General features: G+C 45.3%; 1 protein-coding gene across 1 annotated transcript in view; it reads left to right on the forward strand.

Annotated features, from left to right (window-relative positions):
* DIAPH1 (diaphanous related formin 1) overlaps positions 1-26,852 on the forward strand; it is an 867,093-nt gene that overhangs the window by 124,093 nt on the left and 716,148 nt on the right. Inside the window, exon 3 of the mRNA XM_085617784.1 lies at positions 20,214-20,363. Coding sequence (XP_085473910.1) covers positions 20,214-20,363 — 150 coding nt within the window. The remainder of the gene's footprint in view (positions 1-20,213; positions 20,364-26,852) is intronic.

The following is a 26,852-nucleotide window of genomic DNA, read 5'->3' on the forward strand; positions in this document are numbered from 1 at the left end:
CATAACCATACTAAAACACTCCAAATGCTGCTTCTGGCTATTTGTAGAAAGTGGTCGAAGTGGAATACTGTCTGATTCGGACACTGCTAATCAGTTCTGAAATGCTATTCACTTCTAATATTTGGATGAGCAATGTCCACTAATCATAACAAGGATGATCTTAAAACTATGGACTGGGGTCAGTAGAGGGCTGGCTGGATTCTAACCGTTGCAATGCGTATGTTTTATCAAATTCATTTGATATAATTGTTGATACTTCTGTACTTTTTTAACAGACTGAACAATTATAACATCCTCCACTAAAAATAAACTTATGATATCAGGCTGTCCACATCAGGGATGATTATTCCATGTCAGTATTAAAAACAATGTAAAAATGAAGCTCAAATCATCGGGCATTAATCACCACAATGTTTTAAAGACTTTAAAGAAATGACCTCACTTAACCCAGAGCTTTGCATCTCTTCTACTGTTAGTATTCCACACACTGTGTGCATGGCTCTTCAGAATGAATCCTTCATCTCAAATGTATTGCTTGATTTCCCTTATGCCTACGCAGTCCTTCCCTGGAGCTTCTTCTGACTCCTGATCTAGTATCATCCTTAGTTGTCCTTCTAGGATTATCTTCTGATATTTTTACACTTCCCAATTTCTGTTCATCCCTGTAGAATATTGTTGATAAATTAAATGTCTTTACCCAGGAATTTTCTCGCTTAAGGCAACACCTCTTCCTTATTTACTCAACTCAGTCGCTTCCCTTGACACTGCTGACCTTAAGCTTTGCTCCATTTGTCCAATTCCTCTCCCTTTGTTCTCCCTCGGCTTTCTCTTCCTCTTTTGTCCACTTCTGACCCCATGTATAAATTTATCTTCTGGGGTTCTAGTGTCTCAGGAAACCTCCGTCCTCCATTAGAAGCCCATGTCCTGTGAATCTAAAGATAAATGTCTCATATAAGGCATTCTCCTCTGACTCTAACCTCTCCCCTTCTCTAATCAGCATGCCAGGTTACAACCTCTAATTGCTCCAGTATATCAGCTAGTATACAAGACCAGGATTTTAATATTCTCATCTGAAAGGAAACTTGGTTAAATCACTACTCTCACACCCTTTTGACATTGTTGCCACCATCCCCCAAATACGTCACTAGAAGACAACATTACCCATGTAATATGAGGTATGACTGCTGTGAGCAACAAAATTAATCCAATTTCTTCTTGCTCCATCTTTTTCCTCCTTTGAATTGTTCCTAGTTGAACTCTCTCACAGCAGTAAGCAGAATGAGACTTGTCACAATCTAGTATCCTTCCATGAGCAATTAAATGTTAAAGGAACACTTTGAACTCCTTGCATTTAATCTGTTTCCATTCTGATAATATCCTTCTTGGAGATTGTATTGTGATGGTAAAGGTCAACGGACTTGATTACTTGTGAACTGACATCTCTCTCAGCTATTAACTTCCGCCTACATCATAACAAACCTACATGTCTCTATCCTTCATCTGATTATCGTCAAACAAGTTTGAGAGTAAACCTTTGACTGCATTAAATTGGACTGATGTGATCGTTTCATGATTCCCTTCCACTTATCCACCCATACTAATGTTACCAGGGCCCAGTTAATCAGACCATGAATGGTGTTGTGAATAAAGGCATTTCAACAGACCAGCTGATCTCTTCTTTCCTCAGTCTACTACCTTCCTACTTTGACACAAATATTTTCTTTGAGAAAATGAAACTGCTTCATTAAGCACATTAGTGACAGTCTTATTATGCTTTACAGGAGAAATTGAAGCAATTTAAATCAGTCAATCAACCAGGATTTATAAAGCACGGCTAATCACCCAATAGGGTACCTAGGCGCTTGCAGGTCCGAAGGTTTATTAGAACAGCCAGGTCTTGAGGCCATTCGGAATTCTGGAAGTGAAGCGATGGTCCGAAGTTGCATGGGGAGGCAATTTCAAGTCTTTGCTACGATGTGTGAGAAGGAGCGCCCCCACTTCAGATTCAGTAGATGCAGGGAGCATGGGCAAATGAGAGGGAGGTGGAGTGTAGTATTCTCAACTGTTGCTGGAAGTTTAGGTGATAGTTAATGGTGACGGATCCTTGGTTGTGTAGAGCGTATAGGGCATTGCTGTAGTCCAGTCGGCTGGTGATGAGGGCCTGTGTCACAGTGTGTCTCGTGTGTAGGGCTAGCCACCTAAGGATCTTATTTAGCATGCACAGAGTAAGGAAGCAGGCGGAGAGGTCTGCATTGATCTGTGATTTCATGGTGAGCTTCTTAATGATGATTCTGCGTTTTCTGGCATAGTCTAAGGGAGTTGGTGCGGGCCCTAGCTCTGATTGCCACCAGGGGTCATTCCATGTGCTGCTGCTGTTGCCAAAGATCAGTACTTCTGGCTTGTCTGTGTTCAACTGCAGGCAGTTGCTCTTCATCCCGTCAGCGATGCTTGTCATGCATCAGTGGCTTTTGGTTCTGGTGGGAGTAGTTCGTCAGTGAGTGAGAGGATGAGCTAGATGTAATCTGCGTAGGAAATTATGTTGAGACCACAGGGTCATATATATGTTGAAGAACATGGGGCTGAAGGATGAGCACTGAGGGACACCGCAGGTGATCTCCTTGGGTTCGGAGGTAAAAGGTGGATCCTCTAGGTTCTTCAGGTGAGGAAGGAGTGTATCCATCTGAGCCTATCCCCCTGGATGCTGATGTGGTGGAGTCTTTCGATTGGTGTGTGGTGGGATACGACGTCGAAGGCTGCAGAGAGGTCCAGGAGGATCAGGACTGCTGTTTCTCCTTGGTCGAGGAGGGTTCAGATGTCGTCGTTAGCTGTGATCAGCACAGTTGCGGTGCAGTGATTGCTGTGGAAGCTGGACTGTGAGGCGTTGAGTAGCTGGTTCTGCTCCAGGTGTGTCATGAGTGGCTTGTTGATGATCTTTTCCAGTACCTTCGCTGGTAATGGGAGTTGGGAGATTGGCTGGTAGTTTTTGAGTTCACTTGTGTCAGCGGAGGTTTTTTTTGAGTAGCGTTATGACTTAAGCGTGTTTCCAGGCGAAAATGGAAATTTTGCAGTGATGATAGAGGTGTTGAGCAGGGTGGTGAGTTTCTGGCCGATCCTTTGGTTTACGAGGTTGAAATGTGGTCTGAGCATGGGTCTGTGGGATCTCCATAGGGGATGGATTTCATGGTTGAGGGGGTGTGCTGGGTGGAGAGGAGGTTCCAGTTGGCAGTCTGTGTTTCGTGTCGATTGTCGATTGCAGTGGTTGCGTGTCTGTCGAAGTCTGTAGGTGTGGTTTGAAGTTTGGAGTTTCTGCATATAGTTGGTTTGTCTTGCAGCTGGGTTGGAGAATTCTTTAATGATAAAGTTCCTTGGTTTTTTCTGACTCCTACGCATGTGGCTAGGTCTATCTTCCTTGTTGCCCTCCACAGGTGATGGTAGAGGTTGAGGGAGATCTTGAAGGCTGCCCTGTCTGAGTTGTCTTTGCTGGCGCGCTATCCCCTCTTCTGTTTGCTGTCATGTTTCACTGTTCTGAGTTCTTGGGTGTACCACCTCACCTTTTGGGAGGATTTTCTCTGGATGGTGCTCTTGATAGGGATAATGGATAATGCGGATGCCGCAGTTGGTTATCCAGGCATTGAAGTTTGTTGCCCCCTGTTAAGGTTGCGGGCATTAGCAGGGTTGGAGGTGAGCAGTGTTGTTGGGGTCGTCAATGTGGAAATTTAGGTCGCTGAGGAAGTTGGAGTCCATGGTTAGGGGTACAATGAAGTCTGTGATTGTTATGCAGAAGCTGGAGCACGGGCCTGGGGGGTCAGTATGTATGGGCACTTCTGAGGGTTGTCTTTTCCGTGTGGAAGTTGAGATGTCCCATGGGGGTGGTGGTGCTGTCGGTGGTGGTGGTGTACTGTATGGTCTCTTTGTGGATGACGACTGTTCTTCCTCCTGACTTTTTTGGTGCGGTCCTGGTGAGTGATTTTCTATTCGTTTGGGATCACTATGGTAATGACTGATGCAGATGTGAGGTTTAGCCAGGTCTTAGTGAGGAAGACTGTCAGGTGCGAGGGTGGTGATGAGGTCCCATAAATCGTTGGAATGCTTGCATACTTAGTTTGTGCTGACAAAGGCACATGCGAGTTGGTGTCTGGTGAATCTGGGGTTGGGCTGGTCAGTGGGGTGGTGGGTGTGCTGTGGCAGGTGAAGTGGGTGCAGGTGAAAGGTCCTTCCATAGAGCGTGTGTTGGCGCAGTGGCAGTGTTTGTTGCAGCGTCCGAGGTCGAGGGTGTAGAGCTCGGCGATGGTGTTTCTTTGGGAATGGGAGGTCCAGGGATCGTGGCACTCGGCGCGGTCCAGGCATGTAGTGGGTTTGCCTTTGGTGCACCAGCGGTGTGACTGCTGCACGTGTCCGCTGTGCGGTCTTGCTGCAGCCTGCGTTAAGTAGATCCTGGAGTGGGTGGGTCTTCTCTTGGTGAGAAGAACTGTGAGTGGGAAAATCCATGGCAGGACAACCCAGGCAGAGGAGGTATCACTGGATCAGTCTGGGACAAGCAGGAACTAGAGGCTCAGACAAGTGGCAGGCTAGTTGTCCAGGTGCCTCAAATGGTTCTCACCTAGTCTTCACATTAAGTGATTCTTAGTTGGACAAACTGGAAGATTGTGATGCATCACCAAAATGCATTTCTCGTATATCCTGGTCAAACTAAAAGAAAAAGTTACAAGTCTTCAATTCTTTCTTTTAAAGCAACATGTTTGAACATTCAATTAACCTTCTAAGGACAGAAGAAGGAAACTGAAATCCTATCATTTCGTACTGGAGACACTGCTGTTAGCTCTCGTGGATCTAGAAGCAACATATCTTGCTCCTTCGTTTTGTATAACGTTTACAAACTTAAAAGTAACTTGATGCTTCTGTTAGAGGGTCTTTCATCTATTCTCTTGCACAGCCTTCATTTGTCTCCATCTCATTCTTACACCAAACTAATCTTTCCTTGAAGTACTTTCTCTCTGATATGTAATACTCACAAGGCTCTTCCCATTGCCCTAGACCTGATTTCCTTTCTTTGTACCTCATTGGCTGGCCTGCATTGATTCCTCTCTCTAACATGGTGTTGTATCAAACTACCTCAAGCAACACACCTGGAACCTATCCTTAAAAATCATAACCTTGATTCCACTAAATATTGTGGTCTCCCAATGTCACTGAGAAATGTTTCTGATGGATACTTAACTGAATATTCTTTGCCTTTAGAATATCCCCCTATTCCCACACACCAGACTGGTTCTGGATTTTCAACAGCAATTGTTAGCGTGCGCTGGTAGGTGGCACTGTCTGACTCGACAATAGCTGCACACTACCCCACAACTGGTCATGCAGAAGGCACATAGGCACCGTTCCATGGCTTATGTCAGTTCCTTTCTTTCCACGCCATTCAACATGAATCCGGAGCGCCACTCCAAACTTTTTTCGGTCATGGATCTGTACAACATTTGTATGTGGTGGTTGGGTTCGGGTCACAATGCAATAAATGCACTTTGGAAGTGAAGGCGATCAGGGAGTGGGAAGCGTGATTACATCATGGAACAAAGCTGTTCCGCAGTCAGACTGTGCCATGTACCGTCATGTGGGAGCAGTTGCTGTTAAAAATCTTGATACAGTCTGGGGCCTGAGGATAATCTAGATGGTCTAACCATGTACAGGCATGTCTTGATCAGATGGTGGGGCCCAGTGCATGTCTCACTAAACTTTACAACTTATTTGTTGGCACAGTGGCTCAGGTCATGCTGCTGAGGTTCCCATCGCTGACCAACTGCACACAGATCACTCTATGCAGCCTTCCTCATTTGGTAGACCTTACTCTACCGGGCTCATGCTGCACCTCCCTCCTCCTCGATAGTTACCTTTCCTACAGGCTTGGTAGGTTCTTTCCTTCTGTCAGCAGGCAGGTGAGCTTCTAGGTGCTTCAGGACAGATGCACATCTCTTAAGGGAAGGAGTAGACTCTGGTTTTGTTCCCTTACTTCTGGGAAGCTGACTATCGGGCAGACATCCGCTCATGCAACTCATGTTGCATAGCAGTCTTCTCAGTACTCGGCAGAGCACTCGCTTGGTCATTGAGAACTAAGTGGGTCTCACCTGTGTACAGCAAAAATAGCAGCAAGATGTGGATCTGTTGCACCTTCAGGAGCAGTTTACGTGGTTTTCATTTCAAGTGTGTTTTTTCATGCTGCTCTCCAGAGAGTGTCTTTATGTAGAGTGATACTTTATACAGCAGGGTTGTTTCCAGCCTGGAGCACCTTCAATGATGGCACAAAGAGGTGTGAGATTTCTGCACCTGGCTTTCATCCGTAAACTGAAAAGTGTGATGAGAGAGACAAAAGGATGGGGTTCACCCCAAGGGCCCTCTTCCCCCTGCAGAACAGTCTCTCCAGTCCTACCCTTCACCCCATCATCTACTAAATGGCAGTACTAAAGGAAGATTAATCAACAGCTCCTCGATCAGCAAAATACCTAATTACATTTCTAGAGGAGCCTTGTTGCCTCTCTCCTCACTTAATTGACTCAGTCTCCTTCTTCTAGCTTCAGGAATATCCGCAATAAATGTCCACTGTCTCGTAAAATCATCACCCCCACCTTGTGAAGTGAGCCAATCTTGTGGTATCCATAATTGATCCCACGGTCCTCCATTATTCTGACTCTCTCCATGCATATAACACAAAAGCAAAAACACGCACATTTGGGAGATGGAGCTAGGATCTGAATAAGCGCATATAATTGAAGCTTTAGATGAGTGGGCCAGTAGGCCTCCATTTCAGTGGCACAGGCCTAGCAACATCTCTGTTCACAATACAAAGCACGTTTTCCACCAGAGCTCCGTTCTAAACCTCTGGCAAGGACAGTAGTCCAGTGTAGGTGCAATCTGGTACGCTTGGTTTACTGTCCAGGACAAAGGACTGGTTCAAGAGCTCACTTAAGTAAAAGGACTGGCTCTAGACCTCCGCTCACACACTAGATTAGAGGTCCGGGCTAAAATCAAACATCAGGATACCAAATGCAGTCGGCGCTGCCTAGAGAAGGGGAAGGCGAATGTTCACTATGCAATGGGCATTCCTGTTCCAACAGCCTGGAGCTATCTTGAAATTGTGTTAATCTGATCTCTCCGGTTCTACCAACTAGTAATAAGTGGTAATCACTTCACCAGCCCCATAGTCATTTGTTTAAATTGTGCACAGCAAAGATGAATCCCAGAACACATGCCCTTCAATGGGACACATGTATATCTGGCAAGTTCATCTCCGTTTCAAATGAGTAATGTGCTCTGTGGGAGAGGAGCCTTCAGGAATGGAGAAATTGCTTCTTTGTTACATGACTTATGGGCTCTGTCTAGAAATATTCCCGATTCTTTAAGATCTCATTCCATCTCGGCCACTAATGCCAGTTTTACTGAAGGACTTCTTGGGAACCCTCATTTTCAGACACAACAATCTGTTCCTTGCTTCAGTTCTGTGGTAGGCAGTGCAGGTGAGCCACTAATATTAGGACCCAAGATCTATGCCATCATCTTTCTTGATTACCACAGGTTTTCCATTATGGCCCTTGAGATGGATGTAAATTTAGCCTTAAGATATACAGATCAATGTTTTTCTGTCATGGAGAGCAGACCGAGTGAACTGAATGTGCCTTATATGGGGCAAAGAGAAAACTGCTCTTTCTTCTGCTTCAGGAGAGGAGTTGTCCTAACGGCTAGGGCGTCGACTGCGAATCTGGGGAACTGGGTTTGAGTCTCGGCAACAATGCTGAACATCCTGTGATTCTGGGCAGATCACTTAATCTCCCCGTGCCTAACAAAAATGGAGGTGTCCTCGTGTAATGCAACTGGTGCGATGTAAGGCGCTCTAATACCCGATACCTTCAGGTCAAGTTCACACTATATAAAACTCTGTTAAAAAATTGGGCTGCATTTTACGCCCACATGGATCTAAAATGGCTGCCACATTTGTGTGCACAGAAAGGTCCCCTTTCTTGGTCCTGGAACATAACCACCAGGAAGGACTTGCTCAATGAAAGACGCTACAGCAGCTTGGATCCAATGACCCAAAGCCAGCAAAAGTGAGCACAGCAGGGGCATAGCGCAGACCTCTCAAGGCTACCATGCAAACCAGATCTCATTTGTAGACTCACCCTACTCATCCATGTTTAACTTGGCAACTGGACTGCTGATTGCAACCAATATGGCCATTTGAATGTTTCATGGGACCCCTTAGAAGAATATTGATTATGAGTAATGCCTCATCTCTGCACATAGTACATCTACTACATTTGCAGAAGTCTGGTTTACAGTGCATTTCAATTAATGTAGGACTTGCAGCTATAGCAGCTTACTGAAGTGGTGTTTCTCTGATTTAACAACCTCTATGATAGGATGATTTCTTGGAAGACATTTAAGAAGTGTTTGGTCCATTTAGAAGGCCTTTATGTCCTTGGTAACTTAAAATGGTTCTGTCAAAACCCATGGATTATCTTTTTGAGTCCATTCATGAGGCACCTTTCATTTTCTCAATTATTTCTGCTCTTCATGTAAGCAAAATCCAAGCAGTATGCTTCTAGGAACCATAAACAGTGTCCCTTAGAAATTGAGTAGTAATGAGAAAGAAGTGGTGCCAGATTTTTAAATTCATCAATCTTCTTGCTTATTATTCTTCCCCCCCCCCCCCCCCCCCCCCCACCATCTTTCATCTTCAGTGGAGAAATTGCTGTCCACGCTGAAAGTTAGGAGAGTTTTAAGGTTTTTACATTGACAAGACCAAAGACCTTGACATGGCTCTGAGCCAGTTATAGACCTGCTCTCACAGGCCCAACTCTATAAAAATCCTTTTGTAATAATTAGTTACCTGTAAAGCTGTGTATTACCGAATAGTTAATACACCTCTGCCTGATAAATTACACCGCCCGTTAAAAATGGTCTTATTTAAGATGTTTGCAAGGCACCTACGTGGAGATCCGTTCATACATACACCAGACATTACTCTCTAGGTTGTGACTGCTAAAGAGACACCCATGCAGGTAAAGCCTCCTAAATGAGTCTCTTCTATTAATAAGCTCAACCTTTAGCGTATAATCCTGATGATTTTTCCCTCTTTCAGAAGGTTTTTCTTGCTATTCTGTTCAGTTTTTGATTTCAAATAAAGATACTGTGATGGGGAACAAAAAGTTCCTAATCTTTAATTCTAATTCATCTTAATCTTCATAGAAGTGCGAAACCTCCCCTAACACTAGGTGTTGGCATAAGGATCATATCAAAACAAACCGAATTAACTGTCAGTGCAGAGCATAACGATATACTGCTAGCTCTATCAAGAATGAAAAATGTCCTAGATATTGTAACGGAAAGTTTCAATTCTATTAAGGACTTGGAGGCGAGGGTTATGCTATCCTTCCTTCACTTTATTGAATAGCAGTAATTTCACAAAATTTAACAAGCAACTACCATTCCCATGAAGCCTTGGGAATGCCACAAGAAAAACAACAGTATCCAGTGGGAGAACAGTCCCAAGCTCTAGCCAATCAGGCAGCTACAGTCCTGAACATAGTCCATCACCTGGGTCCCCTGAGCCTCTTTCGGTGCTCGAGTCTAGACGTTGCATTGTCTTCACATGTCCTGTTTACTCGTATCCATTCCTACAACGAGAGGACATATTTTAGCCACAAGCCATGGTTAAGGATTACAGCTACTGGCAAGGCGGTGATCTTAGTCAGCTGGAAGCAAATGCAAACTTTAAACACACGAGGAACAGCAGAGAAACTTGAAATATTCAAACTAGCAAGACTTAGTATTTAATAGTCACTGGGAGGGTGATTCAGATTCGAAATCCCCAGGCAAGATAATCCTCTCCTCAGAGTCCTTAATAGAATTGAAACTTTCCGTTACAACAGCTAGTAAATTCTTCATTCTATGTCGGGACCAGAGGCCAAGACTATGTTAGTTCAAAGCTTTTTTACCACCAAGTGTACTGTATCCAGCACAGGTTTAAAATAAAACCTTTTAAAGGTAGAGTCCAAAGACCAGTCTGCAGCGTTGAGGATATCTTCCAAACGAGCGCATCAAGTAAATGCCTTCGAAGCCATTGCCCCATGTGCCAGATTGGTACCAAACTTTGCAGATCACTTCCTGCATGACCCAAGTTACCCAGTGGGTAAAAGTGGGAGAGGAGGGCACCGCCTTGTACGGTTTCCTCAAAGCGATGAGGAGCTTATGCTTCCTCGGAGGGTGGAATTCACAGGACATCTAACCATATGCCTTAAGGCACCGCAGAAAGAACTATTGATGGACAGAATGCAGAACAATGTCATACATTCACCCCAGTACAGAGATCTGGGCCTAAATCCATCGTTTTTTTGCTCACCATGCCATTCCAGTTTGGACCCAGCCATATGCAAATCAGTCTTGACCCTGTGCCCAATGGGAACAGTCCAGCCCGAACTGCCAGGCCAGGTCCTCCCTGGACTGGAAACAAGCATCTTAGGACCGGTTTCGGGGTTTCACCCCTCTTCAGCCAGGATAGCTTGATTACAGTGGCATGGAGAGCACGGGAGTCTCGTCTGAGCATACCCGTCCCACTAGGGGTGACAAATGCAAAAAGAACTATTGATGGACAGAATGCAGAACAATGTCATTGTGAGAAGTTGGCCTGGCATATGTTGGTCACTAGTTATATTGGCCACCTTGCACCAGTCCAATTCGACTCTTATGGTAGATAGGTTTAAGACAACCGTTTAAAGAAAGCTATCCTAGTGGTAGCTGTGGAGAGCAGCCTTCAGGCTAAGTCTCGGAGGAATGTAAAGCAGCTTGTTTTACCTTATAATCTCTTGAATTACCAAATGAAAGGACACCACACAGGTATATATATCAAATATATATGTATTTATTTCTAGACCCACTCTACTAATCTCTTTATGAGATTAGAAGCCAGGAACACATTCAAATATCAACGTTTCACAATAAGTTAAGCACAAATATGGCTGGGGCCCTAGGGGCGTACCAGACCATATACTAAAAAAGAGGTTTAGGAAAGTCGATTTGCAGAATGACAAGGCCTAGGGCCTGTAGAATCGCTGGGGCTTCACTAATGCAGTAAAAGCAGGTAAGTAACAGACCCACGGGAGACGCATGCAGTGTGAGAACACAGCCGCGGGTTCCCTATTGATTACAATGGAGCAAGTCGCGGTTTGATTTTTAAAGTTTTAGGGTACTTCGAGGAAGTCTACAAGCAACCCACTTACAAGGTAAGTCATTCGAGGGCCAACACACACTAGGGCACCGGAGTGCACGAGTTACCTCACCCAGGGAAGCCTGGTACATAGGTGTCTTTTGGTGTCCGGTCGCGTCGCTGTTTTCTATGGAGACCAAAGAAGATTTGCTGCTTGCGAAGACTGAAGAAGTGTCCGGTGGAATCCAAGGCTGGATTCGAGATGCAGATGACCTGAAAATTGAAGGGACAGTGTTCACAGTCACTTGCCAGTGACCCGGCGCCAGGAAGATGGATACCCACGGATGTTGGGTGATTTCAGGTGATCACGGGTGTTTTGACTCTTCGCTCACGAGGTCCAGGAGAGATCGACGATGACCAGCAGCTGGATTCGGAGTGTCCCACGACGTCTGCAGCTGACTGTGGTGTCGGCAACCGGATTGGAGCCAACAAGCCTTGGCAACAGCAAGTCTTGTGGAAAGTGAATTTAGTCAATGGTGCAGGCCAGCAAGGTCTGAGGGACTCACCCAGCGAGGGTGAGTGAGGGCATGCCTGGAGCAACCAGGGGAGCCCTTTGAGTCGATAAAGTCTTCGGGGGACCCACAAGCCAGCGGGCAAGGGATCGCGAAGACTCCTCTTGAGGAAATGCTTCACAGGAGCCCACGGTCACTCGGGACGGGGTAGGCCTTGGATTTTCACGGCAAAACCTGCTGGAGGCTTGGGCCACAAGTGGTCCAAAGCACAAGTTCATAGAACGTCGTGAAGGGGTTGCACTCTACAATAGTGCACGGTTCCCAGGTATTGCGGTTCCTCGTCACTCGTGGGGTCCACTCAGCTCTGCTGGGGACTCACAATGGCCGTCGAAGTCAGGAAATCCACTTCCAGGGCTTCAGGGACTTCGGACTCCGGTGGGAGCGGGAAAGTTTGCGACCGTCGATTAGAGTTTTTGGTGCCTGTCAAGCAGGGAAGTCACTCCTTGACTCCAAGGGAGATTCTTCTGTCTTCCAAAGGTAGTGGAACGTCGAAGGGCCAGGATTCTTCTTTGTAGAGCATCGTCCAGGGTTATCTACTTTGCAATAGCAAGGTTTACTATCTTATACTGAAGATAGGGGAGAGATTAGCTCTAGGACCACTCCTCTGGGAGGGTCAGGGTAGGGGGTGGTTACACCCACTTCCCTTTGTCCAGTTTCGCGCCAGAGCAGGGACAGGTAGCCCCTGAACCGGTTTGAGCTGTCATATGCACAGAGGAGCCTACTGCTCCCCCAGTGCAGGACTTCAAAGCACTCTAGGAGTGCACCCACCCAGCCCCAATACACTAAATCCTGTCTGGAAGGTAGTGACATCTCCCTGTGACAGGATGCCTATTGTTGGGCCTCCTCCACTGCGAGTTTGTCAGCAGCAGGAGGGCAGCCCAGTGTCTGTGCTGGTGGCATCCATTTTGTGATGCCAGGGCTCTTTCAGATTTCTACCGTGTTACCACAGTAGGTACATGTCGTCCCCTCTAGAAGGGTGGGATCATACTCCCACACCAGTTACTGGTGTGGGGGTATGATTCCAAGTTGTTTGACACCAAACACGACCTGTTTTGATGCAGTCATTCCAAAGTTAGCATTAACGGTAGGTTATAATGCACTTAAGAGTATATGGTTTAACCGCCTCCACAAACAGCCACAAGGAATATACCCTGCCAGCTGCAGAGGGGTCCTGCTCATGCAGAGGCACCCCCTCACATTGTAAACCAAGCACCCTGCCCTCAGGATTGGTAGGGCCTGCCATAGGGGTGGCTGATAGGTTTATATGTGTGTGTATGGTGAGATATAGGAACCTATACCTCAGTGAGGAGTGCTAACACTACCACACCCAGGCTGCAATAGCAGGCCTGTGGTGTCAGATTTAGTCTGCTTCCCAGGGGTGGCATAATGCATGCTTCAGCCCCTGGTAGGCCTGTGAAGTGCCTATGCCCTAGGTACCTAAGGTACCATATACTAGAGGCTCATAAGGTACCGCAGTATCCAATCACTAGTGCATCTAGTATGCACACCAGTCATTTAAGGGAGTAAGCAGATAGGCTGGGGTCCTGAATAGCAGGATCCCAACCAGACTAGTCAAAAACCATTCAAACACCAGGAAGAAAAAAGCGGGGGCAACCATGCAGTCAGATTCCACCTTCCTACAGTCATACATTCACCCCAGTACAGAGATCTGGGCCTAAATCCATCGTTTTTTGCTCACCATGCCATTCCAGTTTGGACCCAGCCATATGCAAATCAGTCTTGACCCTGTTCCCAATGGGAAGAGTCCAGCCCGAACTGCAAGGCCAGGTCAGGGACTGGAAACAAGCATCCTAGGACCGGTTTCGGCACCGCACAACACGCAACTTAGGGGTTTCAGTAAAAGCTAGGTATGAAATGATCCTCATACCTCACTTCGTCCATCGTCAGACTGTGAATGTGACTCCAGAGGGTGAAAAATTGCGACCCGTGATGTCCAGGGCTCACACATCAGAAACCCGTCTACAGGAGATCAGACAAAGCAACATGGCCAATTTCACCGAGTGCTCCTTTCTGGAAAAAAACGATTAGGTTGCCATGACAAAAATAGGTTAGCACTTGGTTGACATCGCAGAGTGCCGAGTACCTAGGTTCTGGAGGGAGAGACAGTCTAATGCTCATCAAAAGTCGACACACAAAAGGGTGCTCCGCTATTGGTGATCCATCCACTAGGACATGTCCCACTAAAATAGCGTACCGAAAGGAATTGACTGACCTGTATGTCAATCCATCCTCTGCCAAACCAGCCATAAAATTAAGAACCTGGACTACATCTGCTGCCACGTGATCGAGACTCAGTCGCACACACCAGCGGAACCGTCGAAGCCAAGTAGACCTGTATTGTTTGACCGTGCTGTCGACCCACGCCTTGGACAAGAATTCCTCAGCCGTTTTCAAAAGGCCTGGGACTGACCATCGTCCACTGTGATCCACCATACCATGAGTGACAGTGACCCCCCCCCCCTCCCCCGGCCCCAAGAATCAATGGATGAGGCTGCTGATCTGGACTGAGTAAAAGCACCTGGAAATAGGGGGAGAGGGATTGGAGAATCCCAAGAAAGTTCCAGAAGAAATAGGAACGAAACTGGAGACTTACACACAGGGGTGATCATCACCACCTCTGCCCCCTGGCGCCTGACCAGAGCCGAGGCTGTCATGATCATTGGGAACGGGGGAAAGGCATAATCCTTCTCCAGTTTCCAATCCTGGAGAAATGCAATTGTGGCTACTGCCAGCGGATCTGACCTCCAACTGAAAGATCTAGTAATTTGATGATCTGACAGGGACACTAAGAGGCCCACTGAAAACGGCCCCTACCTCTCCTGGAGGATGGAAAACGCTCCCACATACTGGACTCTCGGAAGATGCGGGGTTGTAAGTCTGCCACCTGATTATCTTAACTTGGTAGGAAATCTGCCTTAACTGAAATCTGGCGATCCAGGTAATATTGCCAGAAACTGGTGGCGAGGTCAGAGTGCATTTGACCAGGCGCCCCCAGATGGTTGATGTATCGAACTGCCGATACATTGTCCGTCTTGAGAAGCACGCAAGTGGATGGAATCCTTGGTCCAGCATCGGACCACAATGGACCCCACCAGCCGCTCTAGACAATTGATATGTTATTTCTGTTCGCGAGGTGACCGCAACACTCCTGTGGAAAAATCCCCACATCTGGGCCCCAATCTGATCTGCAGGTTTCGGACGCTATGACGATTGAGAAAGAATGGTGGTACTGTACAAATGGAAATGAAAATCCATACGAGGAATGCATCAAAGATTTATCTTGCCTGTATATATTTGCTAGAATATCAACAGTGGTAAGAATAAAGGGAGAAAAATGTGAGACTTGTAACAAAGAAAAATCCACACCACAGGAAGGGAGCAAGAGCATCCTACCCATTGCAGATGTCTACCTAGAAAAAGCTTTGTGTTAAAAAACTTATACCCGAGTCTTCAAACAGTGGCGAAAGAAAATCTAAAATGAACAAACTGTGAGGCAAGCATGACAATGTCAGATTTGCTTTGAGGTTGTTGCAAAACCTTTATTAAGAGTTGGAATGGAGTGGTGGATGTTAGTTCTGTCAGTCCTGTTTTATTGCGTAATCCTTCTTTTTCTTTGGATTCCTAAATTTGTGTTTTTTTTCCAAGCAGCTCCTGTTTTTAGTAAAAGCATTTTGACACCTCCATTTTTGCCTAACTCAGTCAGTAGTTTTATTTTACTAGGTATATACAGCAAATATAGTAGTGGCAGAGATGTCTTCCTCCATTCCTACTCTATCTTGAGTGAGTAGACTTACTTGCATATAAAGTTTAGGATTTGCATTGTTACAGGTTTTCAGTGATGGGTCCACACCAATGGAGGGAGGTCTGTTAACCTTTGCTCGACTGATGGAGAGTTTTGATGTGGATAAAAAGGTATTCATTCTTTCTCAGGCCGGAGTAGGCATGGATGGTAATAACCTTAGGGTTTTCCCACTGACGACATTTTGCAAGGTGCCACCATTTCCTCATGATCCTTGAAGGGTAACACAATTGTCCATTAAAAAGGAGGAGGCGGTCTTAAAATACTGAAATCAAATAGAAGCCTTTCTCCTTTGTAGCTTCAAGTTGAGGTACATGCTGCCGACCCTGACTCACATTCTGTCTGCAGCTGAACACAACAACTACCTGTGATCAGTAGATTTAGAAGAATGCTTTATGCCACGTCCTTGTTCATCAAGACCATGGGCAATTCATTCATTGAATATGAGGGATTAGAATGGCCAATAGAGAATGCTCCCTTTGTGCTTCAAATGCCCACTATGCCCACAAGTGTACAGAGCTGATAGCCAGGTGATTATGCCTCTAAATTAGCAAAGGGCCATTTTGTAATCCTTATCAGGACAAATCTCTGGTAAGTGCATTTTCTGAGCAGCTGACTTAATTCATTAATGGGTCCAAATGTCATGTAAGAAGAAATGGCTGTCTAGGAATGCAGCCATGGCATCTACAGTGACATGCTATTGAATATGTGAATAATGAGTAAGTAGAGAAAGGTGATGGATCTTTTAATCCTGGTCTGCTCCAACCCTCTTGCCCCATTTAAAGGAAGATGAGTTTGAATTGAAAGACCATTATTAAGAACTAAATTTAGAGGGTCATAGAGACAGTTTCAGGAATAGAGTATACAGAAGCCGCACTAGCCCTATATAAAAAAATCTATTATTACTAGGAAAGCCGAATACTATGAGGATCGGATAACTGATGCCCCTAATAAACAGAAGGAAACTTTTAAGATCTTAAATGAGCTCAGCAAAAAGGTCGACGCCAAATCAACAGCAATACCTTTTGACGTCAATACCTTACCGACCTATTTTCTCCAGAAGGGGCCAGATATTCTGCATGACATCGACAAAACTCCTATCACCCTGAGCACCCAGGAACTGACTCTGCCTTCGACCTCATCAGACCAATCCCACACAAACTTTTCCCCTTTTGAACTTAGAATCTTTGGAAACGCTGATAAACAAAACTAAATCAGGTTCACCGGCCGATCCTTGTCCTCCAAGGTTTTTCCAGATGGCCCTGCCAGTTTTGGATCGTCAGATTCTTACCCTTCTAAATGACTCCCTGGCCACCGGCCAAGTACCCTCCAACTTGAAGGAAGCTAGAGTCACCCCTCTGCTAAAAAAGTCCGGAGCAGACAAGGCTGAGCTGAAAAATTATAGGCCTATCTCTCAACTCCCATTCTTAGCAAAGGTCATGGAGCAACATGTTTTGATAACACGATCTGGTTTTCTTGAAAAGTTTGAGCTACTCCACCCACGCCAGGCCGGCTTTAGAGCCCACCACAGTACAGAGCTAGTTATGCTATCTGTACTTGACGATCTCAGATTAAAGGCTGATAACAAAGAGCCGAACGCCCTGATACTTTTGGATCTCTCTGCAGCGTTCGACACGGTCAGTCATTCAACGCTACTAACTCGACTGGCGGATTTGGGATTTCGGGGGCCTGTATACAACTGGTTAAAGTCCTTCTTATCTGGACGCTCGCAAAGGGTCCAACTCGGCGGTCATATATCGGACAGAGGTGACATCCCTTGCGGTGTCCCTCAGGGCTCTGCATTATCTCCACTCCTCTTTAATATATACTTACAGCCCTTAGTGACTGCTCTGACCAATATGGAATGCCGAGTCTTCAACTATGCAGACGATACCCAGCTTATCCTGAGGATCGACAACTCAGCCCGGGCTCAGGAGACAGTCCAAAACATCTTAAGATTTACTACTAATTGGATGACGGTTAACTCTTTGAAAATTAACCCGGATAATACAGAGGTTCTAGTTATTCCAGCAAAAAACAATCCCTGGAGTGGCCTGTTTTGGCCCAAAGAACTTGGGGCCCCTCCTAGCCCATCACCAGTTGTGAAAAGTCTGGGAATCAAAATCGATTCAGAACTCTCTGAGTCACCAAGTCTATTCGGTGGTGGGCACATGCACCGGCGTCCTAAGACAACTGAGGAAACTGGTCCCCCTTCTATCAGTCTCATCTATGAAGTCCATAGTTTCGGCCACTATCCGTTCGCGCCTCGACTATGGGAATGCGCTCTACTTAGGACTTCCCCTGAAACTATTGAATAGACTTCAGGTAGTACAGAATGACACTGCTAGACTAATTTTCAGCCTTCCCAGGAGGACCCATGCATTACCCCTGCTACGCAATCTGCACTGGCTGCCTGTCAGACAGCGTTCAAAATTCAAAGGACTGTGCATTGCTCACAAAGCCCTTTATGGTCATGCTCCCGGGTACATAAGGGAACGTCTAGTCAAATATGTGCCAGGGCGAGTGCTTCGCTCTACAGAAGCCTCTCAGCTAGTCTGCCCTCGGAGTAACTTGGTTACCAAGGGTGGACGAGCTACTTCGGTAATTCTGCCACAACTTTGGAACTAGCTGCCGGACACTTTACGGAAGGAATCGGTTTTGCTCTCCTTCCGCAAGCTGCTAAAAACTCTGTTATTTAGAGATACATTTTAAATCACTCGCTACCATGACTGTCCATCCCGGCCTGAATGCGACTTCTTTTCTGTCAAGCGCTGAGAGACCTGTCTGTATATATGCGCTATATAAAAACAACATACAAATACAAATGGTATTCTTTGCTGATAGTTTTTGTTTACTTCTTTCAACAATCTCTTCAATTTCTGTTGTGGAAATCTGATCTGAGGACTGGCCTATTTAGGACAAATCAGGCTTAATTATTGTATCAGATAAGTGTTGGTCTGTTGGATAATGACTATTCTGTGCTTTCATTCCTCCTTTGTTTACACTTTAGGACCCAGTGATGGCTATATTAGCAGGCATGTTATAGAATTAAAGTGTAGAGCGAGATGGTTTTATTTCCAAGTCTTGACTCTGTTGTGCCTTTTGTGAGTAGAGCATAAAAAGATTTGAGTAAGAGAATGAAATGCGCAGTTCGTTCCAATATTTGAGGTGTTCCAGATGGTCACTATCGAAGCCTTTTATACTTCCCATAACAAATCTGTTTAATTCACCACAGGTTAATCAGGCAAAGCAGACTTGTCCTTCATATCCATCTATTCTGAGATTTTGTAATTAAACACTCTTTGATCTTTTGGTGCATCACAATGCATAAAATCATTTTTAGACAGTGGATGTAAAGGAAAATTTAAAAAAAACTGAAATTAGATATGATCCCTGGTCAACACACTCGCCACACGTTGATTAGGAAAGAAAGGTGAAAGAAAAACTATGGAGAAATGTTAGCAACGATTTCCATGGGTATGTTTTCTTGATGGTGAATTGTTTTGTTACAGTGGAAGTCCAGAATACCTGAGAATGTGGGGGAGAGGAGTTGGCCTAACGGCTAGGGCGATTGACCTCTAATCTGGGGAACTGGGTTCAAGTCTCAGCAATGACGCTGAACATCCTGTGATTCTGGGCAAATCACTTAATCTCCCTGTGCCTAACATAAATAAATGTGTCCTGATGTAACGCAACTGGTGCTATGGAAAGCACTCTGATACCCGATTCGGGTCAAGTTCGCGCTATATAAAACTCTGTAAAAGAGTAAAAAACAGAAGAGGATTTTGACGTGAATTGGGCATGGGATAAGCAGTATTTGAAAGGCAACCTTGAAATTCCAGTTCTCAAGGTCAACACTTTGTTGTGTTTATAGGGTGTTTAAAGAATTCGCTCCTGACGCTCAAGAGTGATGTATCATTTTCTTGCTTCCTATTGGTTATGCTGACTCTTTAATTGCAGTTTTTTTTTGTTCAGAGTGCCTTACATAGTCTTTTGTTTGAGGATTGGTCACATTACTTATAACCGTATTTTTAATTGCCCACTTTGACTTCTCAAACTTCAATAAAGACATATAGGAATTTGGGCCAAATTTGTCTAATGCCATATTGGAGTTTTGCCGAAAGCAGGTGCCTTGACAGTGAAGGAATCTAGTGGCAGGATTTTGATTCATCGATGAAAGATTCATGGCTTAAATTTGATTAACTGTATGGCAAGGTTCGAACTAACGGTTTGTTTGAGTGATTGTTTCCAACTTCATATGGCTCTGTGTTCTTCCGAGCCACACATTTTGAAAGAATGGTCTAGGTCTATTGCTTAACTTGTTTTTTTTTTCCAGGAGTGAACATCCATTATCTGTTGCCTTTTTTATTTGTTTCATTTTACCTCGTTGGCATCAGATTTTCATGAAGTGTTTTGTGCAAAATAACCTTTTTCTTTAAGAAAGGTTAAAGCATTTGGGTGAGTGCACCAGTCTGTTTTCTTCACCTTGAATCTACTTCTATAATTGGTAAGCAGTGTAGACTCTTTTTGTATGGTTTAAAGACACATGGCTTGAATATTCAAAAAATAATTTTTCGTGTGCTACATTTAATTGTGATGCTGAATATTGGATGTTCTCTTTTTTCAGTTGGAGAGATTCACCAGCATAAGAATGAAGAAGGATAAGGAGAAGCCATATAGCTCGCACAGGTATTCTGCAACATATACAGATAATCCTGGTCCATCTTTACAGGAACTACCTGATGATACAGTGCTTGTTCTTTTCGAAAAAATGCTGGTAAGTTTCATGATCTTCCTTTCCCATATATTTTCAGTTTGACATGCTTTTTGCTCAGTACAACGTAAATGCAAATAATGCCCTTTAGAATGTTCAATACCAACCGGTATATGTTATGTGTTCTAGAATATGTTGTAATACCTTTTTTATTGTTGCTTTTTATTATTTTTACAGCAAACCACAATTGCAGTTCTATTCATTGCTAACAGTTCTTCTAGTGTCAGAGTTAGAAAGTGCACCACAGGCGAAGTAAATACTGCAACATTTTTAACAATCCGAAAATATATACATCCCCCCTCCACACCCGGCTGGCCAACCATGCTCCGCAACGTATTTTATACAAAGTAAGACAGTCAATGCATCAGTGACCACAAAAAAGACAAATGTTGTATCTGTGTGTCTAGTATCATCGTCAAGGCGGACGCTCATCCAATTTCTCCTCCAACAATATCCGCATACTGTCCCAAACATCTGTAGCCGTGGATGTTGCAGTTCTTCTTCTGATAGTTAAAAGAGCAGGTATTTCAGCTTGTTTCCATTTTATTAATGCACACAAGCACTTCCCTACACTTGATGCTGCATGAACCGCCTTCTTCATGGCAGTATTAGTCCTTGCTACTATCAGTGCCAGACCTGTGAACCTACTCTGTTTGGAGAATTGGGGCCTAGAGAACTGTTCCAGCAAACATTGTAGTGGCATTAGTGGGATCTCACGCCTGGAAGCCTCCTTCATGATACCCAAAACAGTTCTTTAGTAGGCCTCTAGTATTGTGCACTCGCACCCCATATGATGAAAGTGGGTACATCTGTCAGGCGCCCCAACGTACATTTTAGTAAGTCTGTTCAGGGAGAGATAGGTTTAATGCACATAAATCACCTGTGTAACCTGAAAGCGAACATTCCTGCGGACTGTACACGTTAGGATGTTACTCACTGCACCATCTGTTAAGTCAATACTATGTGTTTCCTCCCACATCTGCCGCACCTTCCCTATCGCCATGTGGAAAGTGGGAGACAATGCAGTGGGCAAGAGTGTGACTTCATGCGTGCAGTTCTCCAGTGTAAGGATATATGCAAGCCCCTGGGAAGCCTTAGATTCTTGGTAACCTGTATTCCAAGTAGCCTGAATAGCAGACACAAGGGCTGCATGTGCCCTGAATTGATCCACCTGCAAGCCTCTATCACCACAGATCTCCTTATAAGAATCTTCGTGCACCCCTGCAAATCACCTATCCCGTTCAAGCCATGATTTCTCCAAAGCTGCCTGTCATAATGCCTGGTCAGAGGGCTGAACGGCGGAAGGCACCACAGAGTGAGGTTCTGCCCCCAGTCTCCCAACATACTTCTGCCATCAGCGATCGACACTTGTAAGACCCTTGAATGCTTCCTGGTGAGTTTCACATCACCTTATATTAGTAATGGCACAAACGTACCCATACCAGAGGTTATGATTTCTGATTCATCCTGGCCACGTGGGTCACCCAGCCAGCACATTTGCCATATTAATTGGGCCCCCAGATAATAAATTTACATATTGGGAACCCCCATTTCATCATTGTACAGAGAAAGCATCATCTTACTTAAGGCCAGCCGCTTCCGCTGTACCACCCCAGATCAAATCAGAAAACAAACTGTTAAGTTCGTGAAGAAAAGGAGGTTTCAGTACCATTGGTATGGCTTGAGAAAATTTCAGTTGCTACGTAAAACTATAGCCACTATACCCAAAGCAAATTATGCGACTTCTACCAGAAAGTCAGATGTCACAGCCCTCCAAAGATTACCTCTCACAAGATGTTCACCCTCCCAAAAGATTCATATTATGAGATATTTGAAGGCGTCAAATACTACCTACAATGTAGCACCTATCACAACCTGCAAGTCCGTGGGCACTGTGACGTGCACGGTGTACAGTTGTGAGTTATTCCAGTTTACACGTAGACCGGACTGCTCTAAAATCCGCCAGCATACCTAATAAGCCCGGCAGACTATGCCTCGGGTCATGTTTGTTGAAATCTTTCTTAACATGGTTATAATTACTTTTCAAAACTTGACTTTGCTGGTGACGTTTTAATCTAGAAATGATAATTTGGTTTTTAAGCTTTATTTCCTTTTTTGTAGTCTATCTACCTATGTAAAACTAAAAGGTGTAACTAATTTGTGAAGGGAATTGTGCATTAACAGTCAAAACTTAACTCTCAGAATGTTATTAGGTAAGCAAGAAAATCTGTTAAAAACAGATCAAAAAAGATTTTGAAAAAATTCCTGGTTAACCAAACTTACTATCTTATACATTTAAGTCAACACTATGGGCAAATTGAATATACCTTTGCTGAAACAAATCTAAATCCCCCTGGGGATATTAGCATGAGATAGCCTTGGATATACTTGTAGGGCCGCAGCTGAAAAGCTGCAACAGAGAAGGGATGCTATAGAAGTTTTCTTTCAAGTCACCTCAACGTCGGAACAACCATGTCATGTTCCCCAAATAATCCCTATTCCACCATGCCATCTTCAAGGTTGAGGGCTACTTCTCAGTATATAATTCGCATCTCTTTTACCAAGACGAGAGTTGAAACCTCCCCGATGTCATCACAGTTGTCAAGAATTTTTATTTTGAAGAAACCAATGCCATGTACCCTTTTACTTCAGCCCCTGCACTGAGGAAGATTTTAACTCCATTATCTTATCTCCCAAAACATCTATACTACCCTTGATGTCCACTCCTATCTCGCACATGGCAATCTTAATACACAGCATTGCCAAATAGCCAACATTGCCAAATTCTCAGTCGAGGTGAGAAAAAGCAGGACAGAAATAGGAAAAGTAGAGTAAATGAAACACAGATGATTTTGTAGAAGACCAAATGGACAGAAAAAATGAAAGAAATTATGATGTAAAATGAAGTCCTAAGAGAAAGAAAAATAAATACATAAATTGTGGTTAATAAGACATTCATTCCCCCAACTTCTTAATCTTCCCCACACTGATCATTGTCTATCAATTTCAAAAGGAGCATGAAGAGAAAAAGCTTATTTTTGGGCTCTTCTGACCTTATTAAAGGAGCCTGTATGATGCCTGGTAGACGGTAATCCTTCCATGAGGATGTTTAATTAGAGGAAGAGTAGGTTTGGAAAAAGCTTTAAAGTCTTGATGTTTATGCACATCTGAAGGGGTAATCATAATCTCGCCATTATTTTGTTGTAGTCTTTACAGTAGTGGTGGTTAATTTGCTGCACATCACCCCCTCACCAGGATACCAGCTCATACGCAGCAGCTGAATGACCACCGCCAGGGCTGCCAGCACCAGCGCTGCCCGCAGTGCCCGGGAGCTGAGTACAGCCATGCTGCAGCTGGAGAGGACCTTGGGGTGCAATGCTCCACCTGCAGCGCGCACAGACTCCCTTCTCCTGTCGCAGATTGCACACGCCCTGGCGCGAGACGTGAAGAGTGGCACAGAACAGGGCTCCGTGCGCACGCGCCCTGCTTGACTGAGGCAGCCTGGAGACGTCCCGAAAGTCTAGCACGCTGTGTTTACCAGCCACCTCCTCCCTACTGTCGTGGAAGAGGGGGCCAAACATTGTTGCTAAAGCAGGTGCCATCTTGGAAGGTGAACCACTTATGAGATTTACCCTTTGCAAGATGCAGGATTAAATAACCTAAGAATTCAGGTGATTCTGCTATCTGCATTTAGCACATTTCTAAAGTCTGTTCTGAGGTAGTGGATGCAGTTCAAGCATTCAGTGAGCCCAACATCCTTGTTATTGATCTATCTAGATAAGGAGACACCCAGCTCATCCTCTCCCTCACCAAGGACCCCATCACCACCAGACTCAACTTCCAGGAAGGAATGAAGGACGTCACATCCTGGATGAGCAGCAGCTGCCTGAAGCTCAACTCGGAGAAGACGGAGGTCCTCGTCCTTGGACCCTCCCCACTGGACAACACCTGGTGGCTCACCGCCCTCGGCAGCCCCCCTCCACCCCCACGGACCACACCTGAAACCTCGGTATTGTACTAGTCCCCTCCCTCTCCATGACCCGTCAGGTCAACGCCCTCACCTCCATCAGCTTCAACACCCTCTGCATCCTCCGGAAGAGCTTCAAATGGATCCCTCTCGAATCAAGGAAGACCGTCACCCACGCACTCATAACAAGCAGACTGGACTACGGAAACGCCCTCTATTCCGGAATTAACAAGGCTCTGCTCCACAAACTTCAGACCATACAGAACACCGCAGCCGTCCTCTGCATCCCTCGACATGAACACCCAACACCTGTGTAACCTCCACTGGCTCCCCGTTGAGAAGAGAGTAACTTTCAAGATACTCACCCATGCCTACAAATGCCTCCACAACATCAGACCCCAATATCTGAACAATAGAATCTCCTTCCACGTACCCAAGAGAAACCTCCGATCCAGCCGAACCCCCGCGCATCCGCAGAGTAAGAACGGGTGGAAGAACCTTCTCCTAAATCGCGGCCAAGACCTGGAACGAGCTGCCGATCGACATCCGACGCGCCCCCACCCTGCACATCTTCAAGAGGACCCTCAAGACCTGGCTCTTCGACTGTCCGGAGCATGCCCCCGCCCCAGGGCCTTGAGATCCTCACGGAAAGTCACGCGCTTTAAAATTCCCTGATTGATTGAGTATGCAACCTGAAGAAATGGGTTGGAAAAAGGTCTAGCACAGTCTGTCTTAGCATGAAAGCTGTTAGTTCTGTGTTGATCTTTCGCAGTTATGAAATATCAATGGAAGGAGATGGCTAATCTGCTAGATTTGTTCCTGGGGACAAGCAAGTAGATGTGTTGTCGATGCTGGCACAGGACTACTGATTACGAGCATTATATATTATAGCAGATCTACAAATAGCAAGTTTAGTGACTTTTCTTGTCTTGTCTAGATGGTATCCTGCATATTGAGTACACCATGGTTGTCCTGAGGCCAAGGTCTTTTGCAGGAATGCAGCCAAGAATCTCCCTCACCATCTCCCCGATCGGCTTTGCTGCTTTGCTTTTGGGGTTGTAGTATTTTGACCATTGGTTTTGTGGCAAGATTGTGTGGAAGAACTAGCTATGTCTGACAGGGCCTAAGAAGTTATGCATTTAAATCTCTTGTCTGTATTCTGTATCTTGGTTCAGCATAACTTTAAGGATGTTTTTGTTAGTCTTTTTTAAGGCAGTTTCAATGAAGGAAGAAAGCAGTGAGGAAAACGTACAGTGCAATGTTTCTTTTTTGAGATCTCTTGCATAGTCTTGGGAAACAAATGTCATGGTCTTTGGTTTACCTTACTCTAAACTGCTGCACTCTTTGGATATGTGACTTAGAAGACTGCTTACCTCGCAGCTAATACTATTGCAGTAAGTTAATGGAAAACATCACTTCAGTCGATGAGCTCTATGTGAAATTTTATGGAGATAAAGTAACTGTTCGAGGCATATGAGCTGCAGATTGTACACTTTTGCATAGATTGCCATCTGGTGTTGGGCTCGGATGTTTGCATGTTGTTTTTGTCGAAGAAGTCTTTGTAGTCACGAGGTTGGTGACTCCTTTGGTCGACAGTGCGCATGGGCATCGACTCCATCCTTAGATTGTTTTTTTCGCCATCGGGTTTGGATGTGACTTGCTGCGCTCCGGGTCGGTGTTGTTATCAAACCCCTTTTCGACGCGCAATCACAGCTAACCGACGGTATAGTCTCGATCGCGTTTCAATGCACCCTCGACGACAAACTTCAGAAACACTCGACATCTGCAAACTTCGACGCGGGCCGCTGGGCATACCTGTGCCAGTGACGACGGACGTCGATGGAACAGACTCCCTTTAAGAAATGTCCTCCGTGTGGTGCAAAATTTTCACACTCGGACCTCCATTCCGTTTGTAACTTGTGCCTTTCTCCAGAACATCGAGAAGACAACTGTGAGGCTTGTCTTTCATTCAAGTTCAAGAAGACCATCCGGGATCGTCTAGCTCGACGCCACGAGATGTCCTGTGGCACAGGTTCCATTCCGGATATCTTCCATCCAGGTCCTGACAGCCTTCCGGAACAGGTCTTGTTCTCCGAAGAAGACGACTCTGACGCCGAAGACGACGTCACCCCGGCTCAACGGGACGTGAGTAGCGAGACCCCTGCCCCACCCAAGCCCATATTAAAGGCTCCGGTGAAACCTTCACCTCCGGGCTCAGGTCCACACTGAACAAAGACTTCGAGCGCCCCGCCTCCGGACCCGGGTCCAAAGGACAACGAAAAGCTTTCCGGCTCGAGCTAGCCACCCGATTCCGAAAAGCCATCTTCGGCACCGAAAGTTACGTCGCCTGAGATGCCGCGCCCCCCTCTGTTGGCACCGGAAAAACATTCGACACCGAAACCGGCAAAAGACACTCGGCACCAAAGCAGCCAGCTAAAACCTTGGCACCAAAGCAACCGGATAAGACCTCGGCACCGAAGCACACAGATAAGCCTTCGACAGCGAAGACCTTGGAGCCAAAAACA

The sequence above is a fragment of the Triturus cristatus genome, chromosome 7, assembly GCF_964204655.1.
Source record: "Triturus cristatus chromosome 7, aTriCri1.1, whole genome shotgun sequence".
In the NCBI taxonomy this organism is placed as follows: domain Eukaryota; kingdom Metazoa; phylum Chordata; class Amphibia; order Caudata; family Salamandridae; genus Triturus; species Triturus cristatus.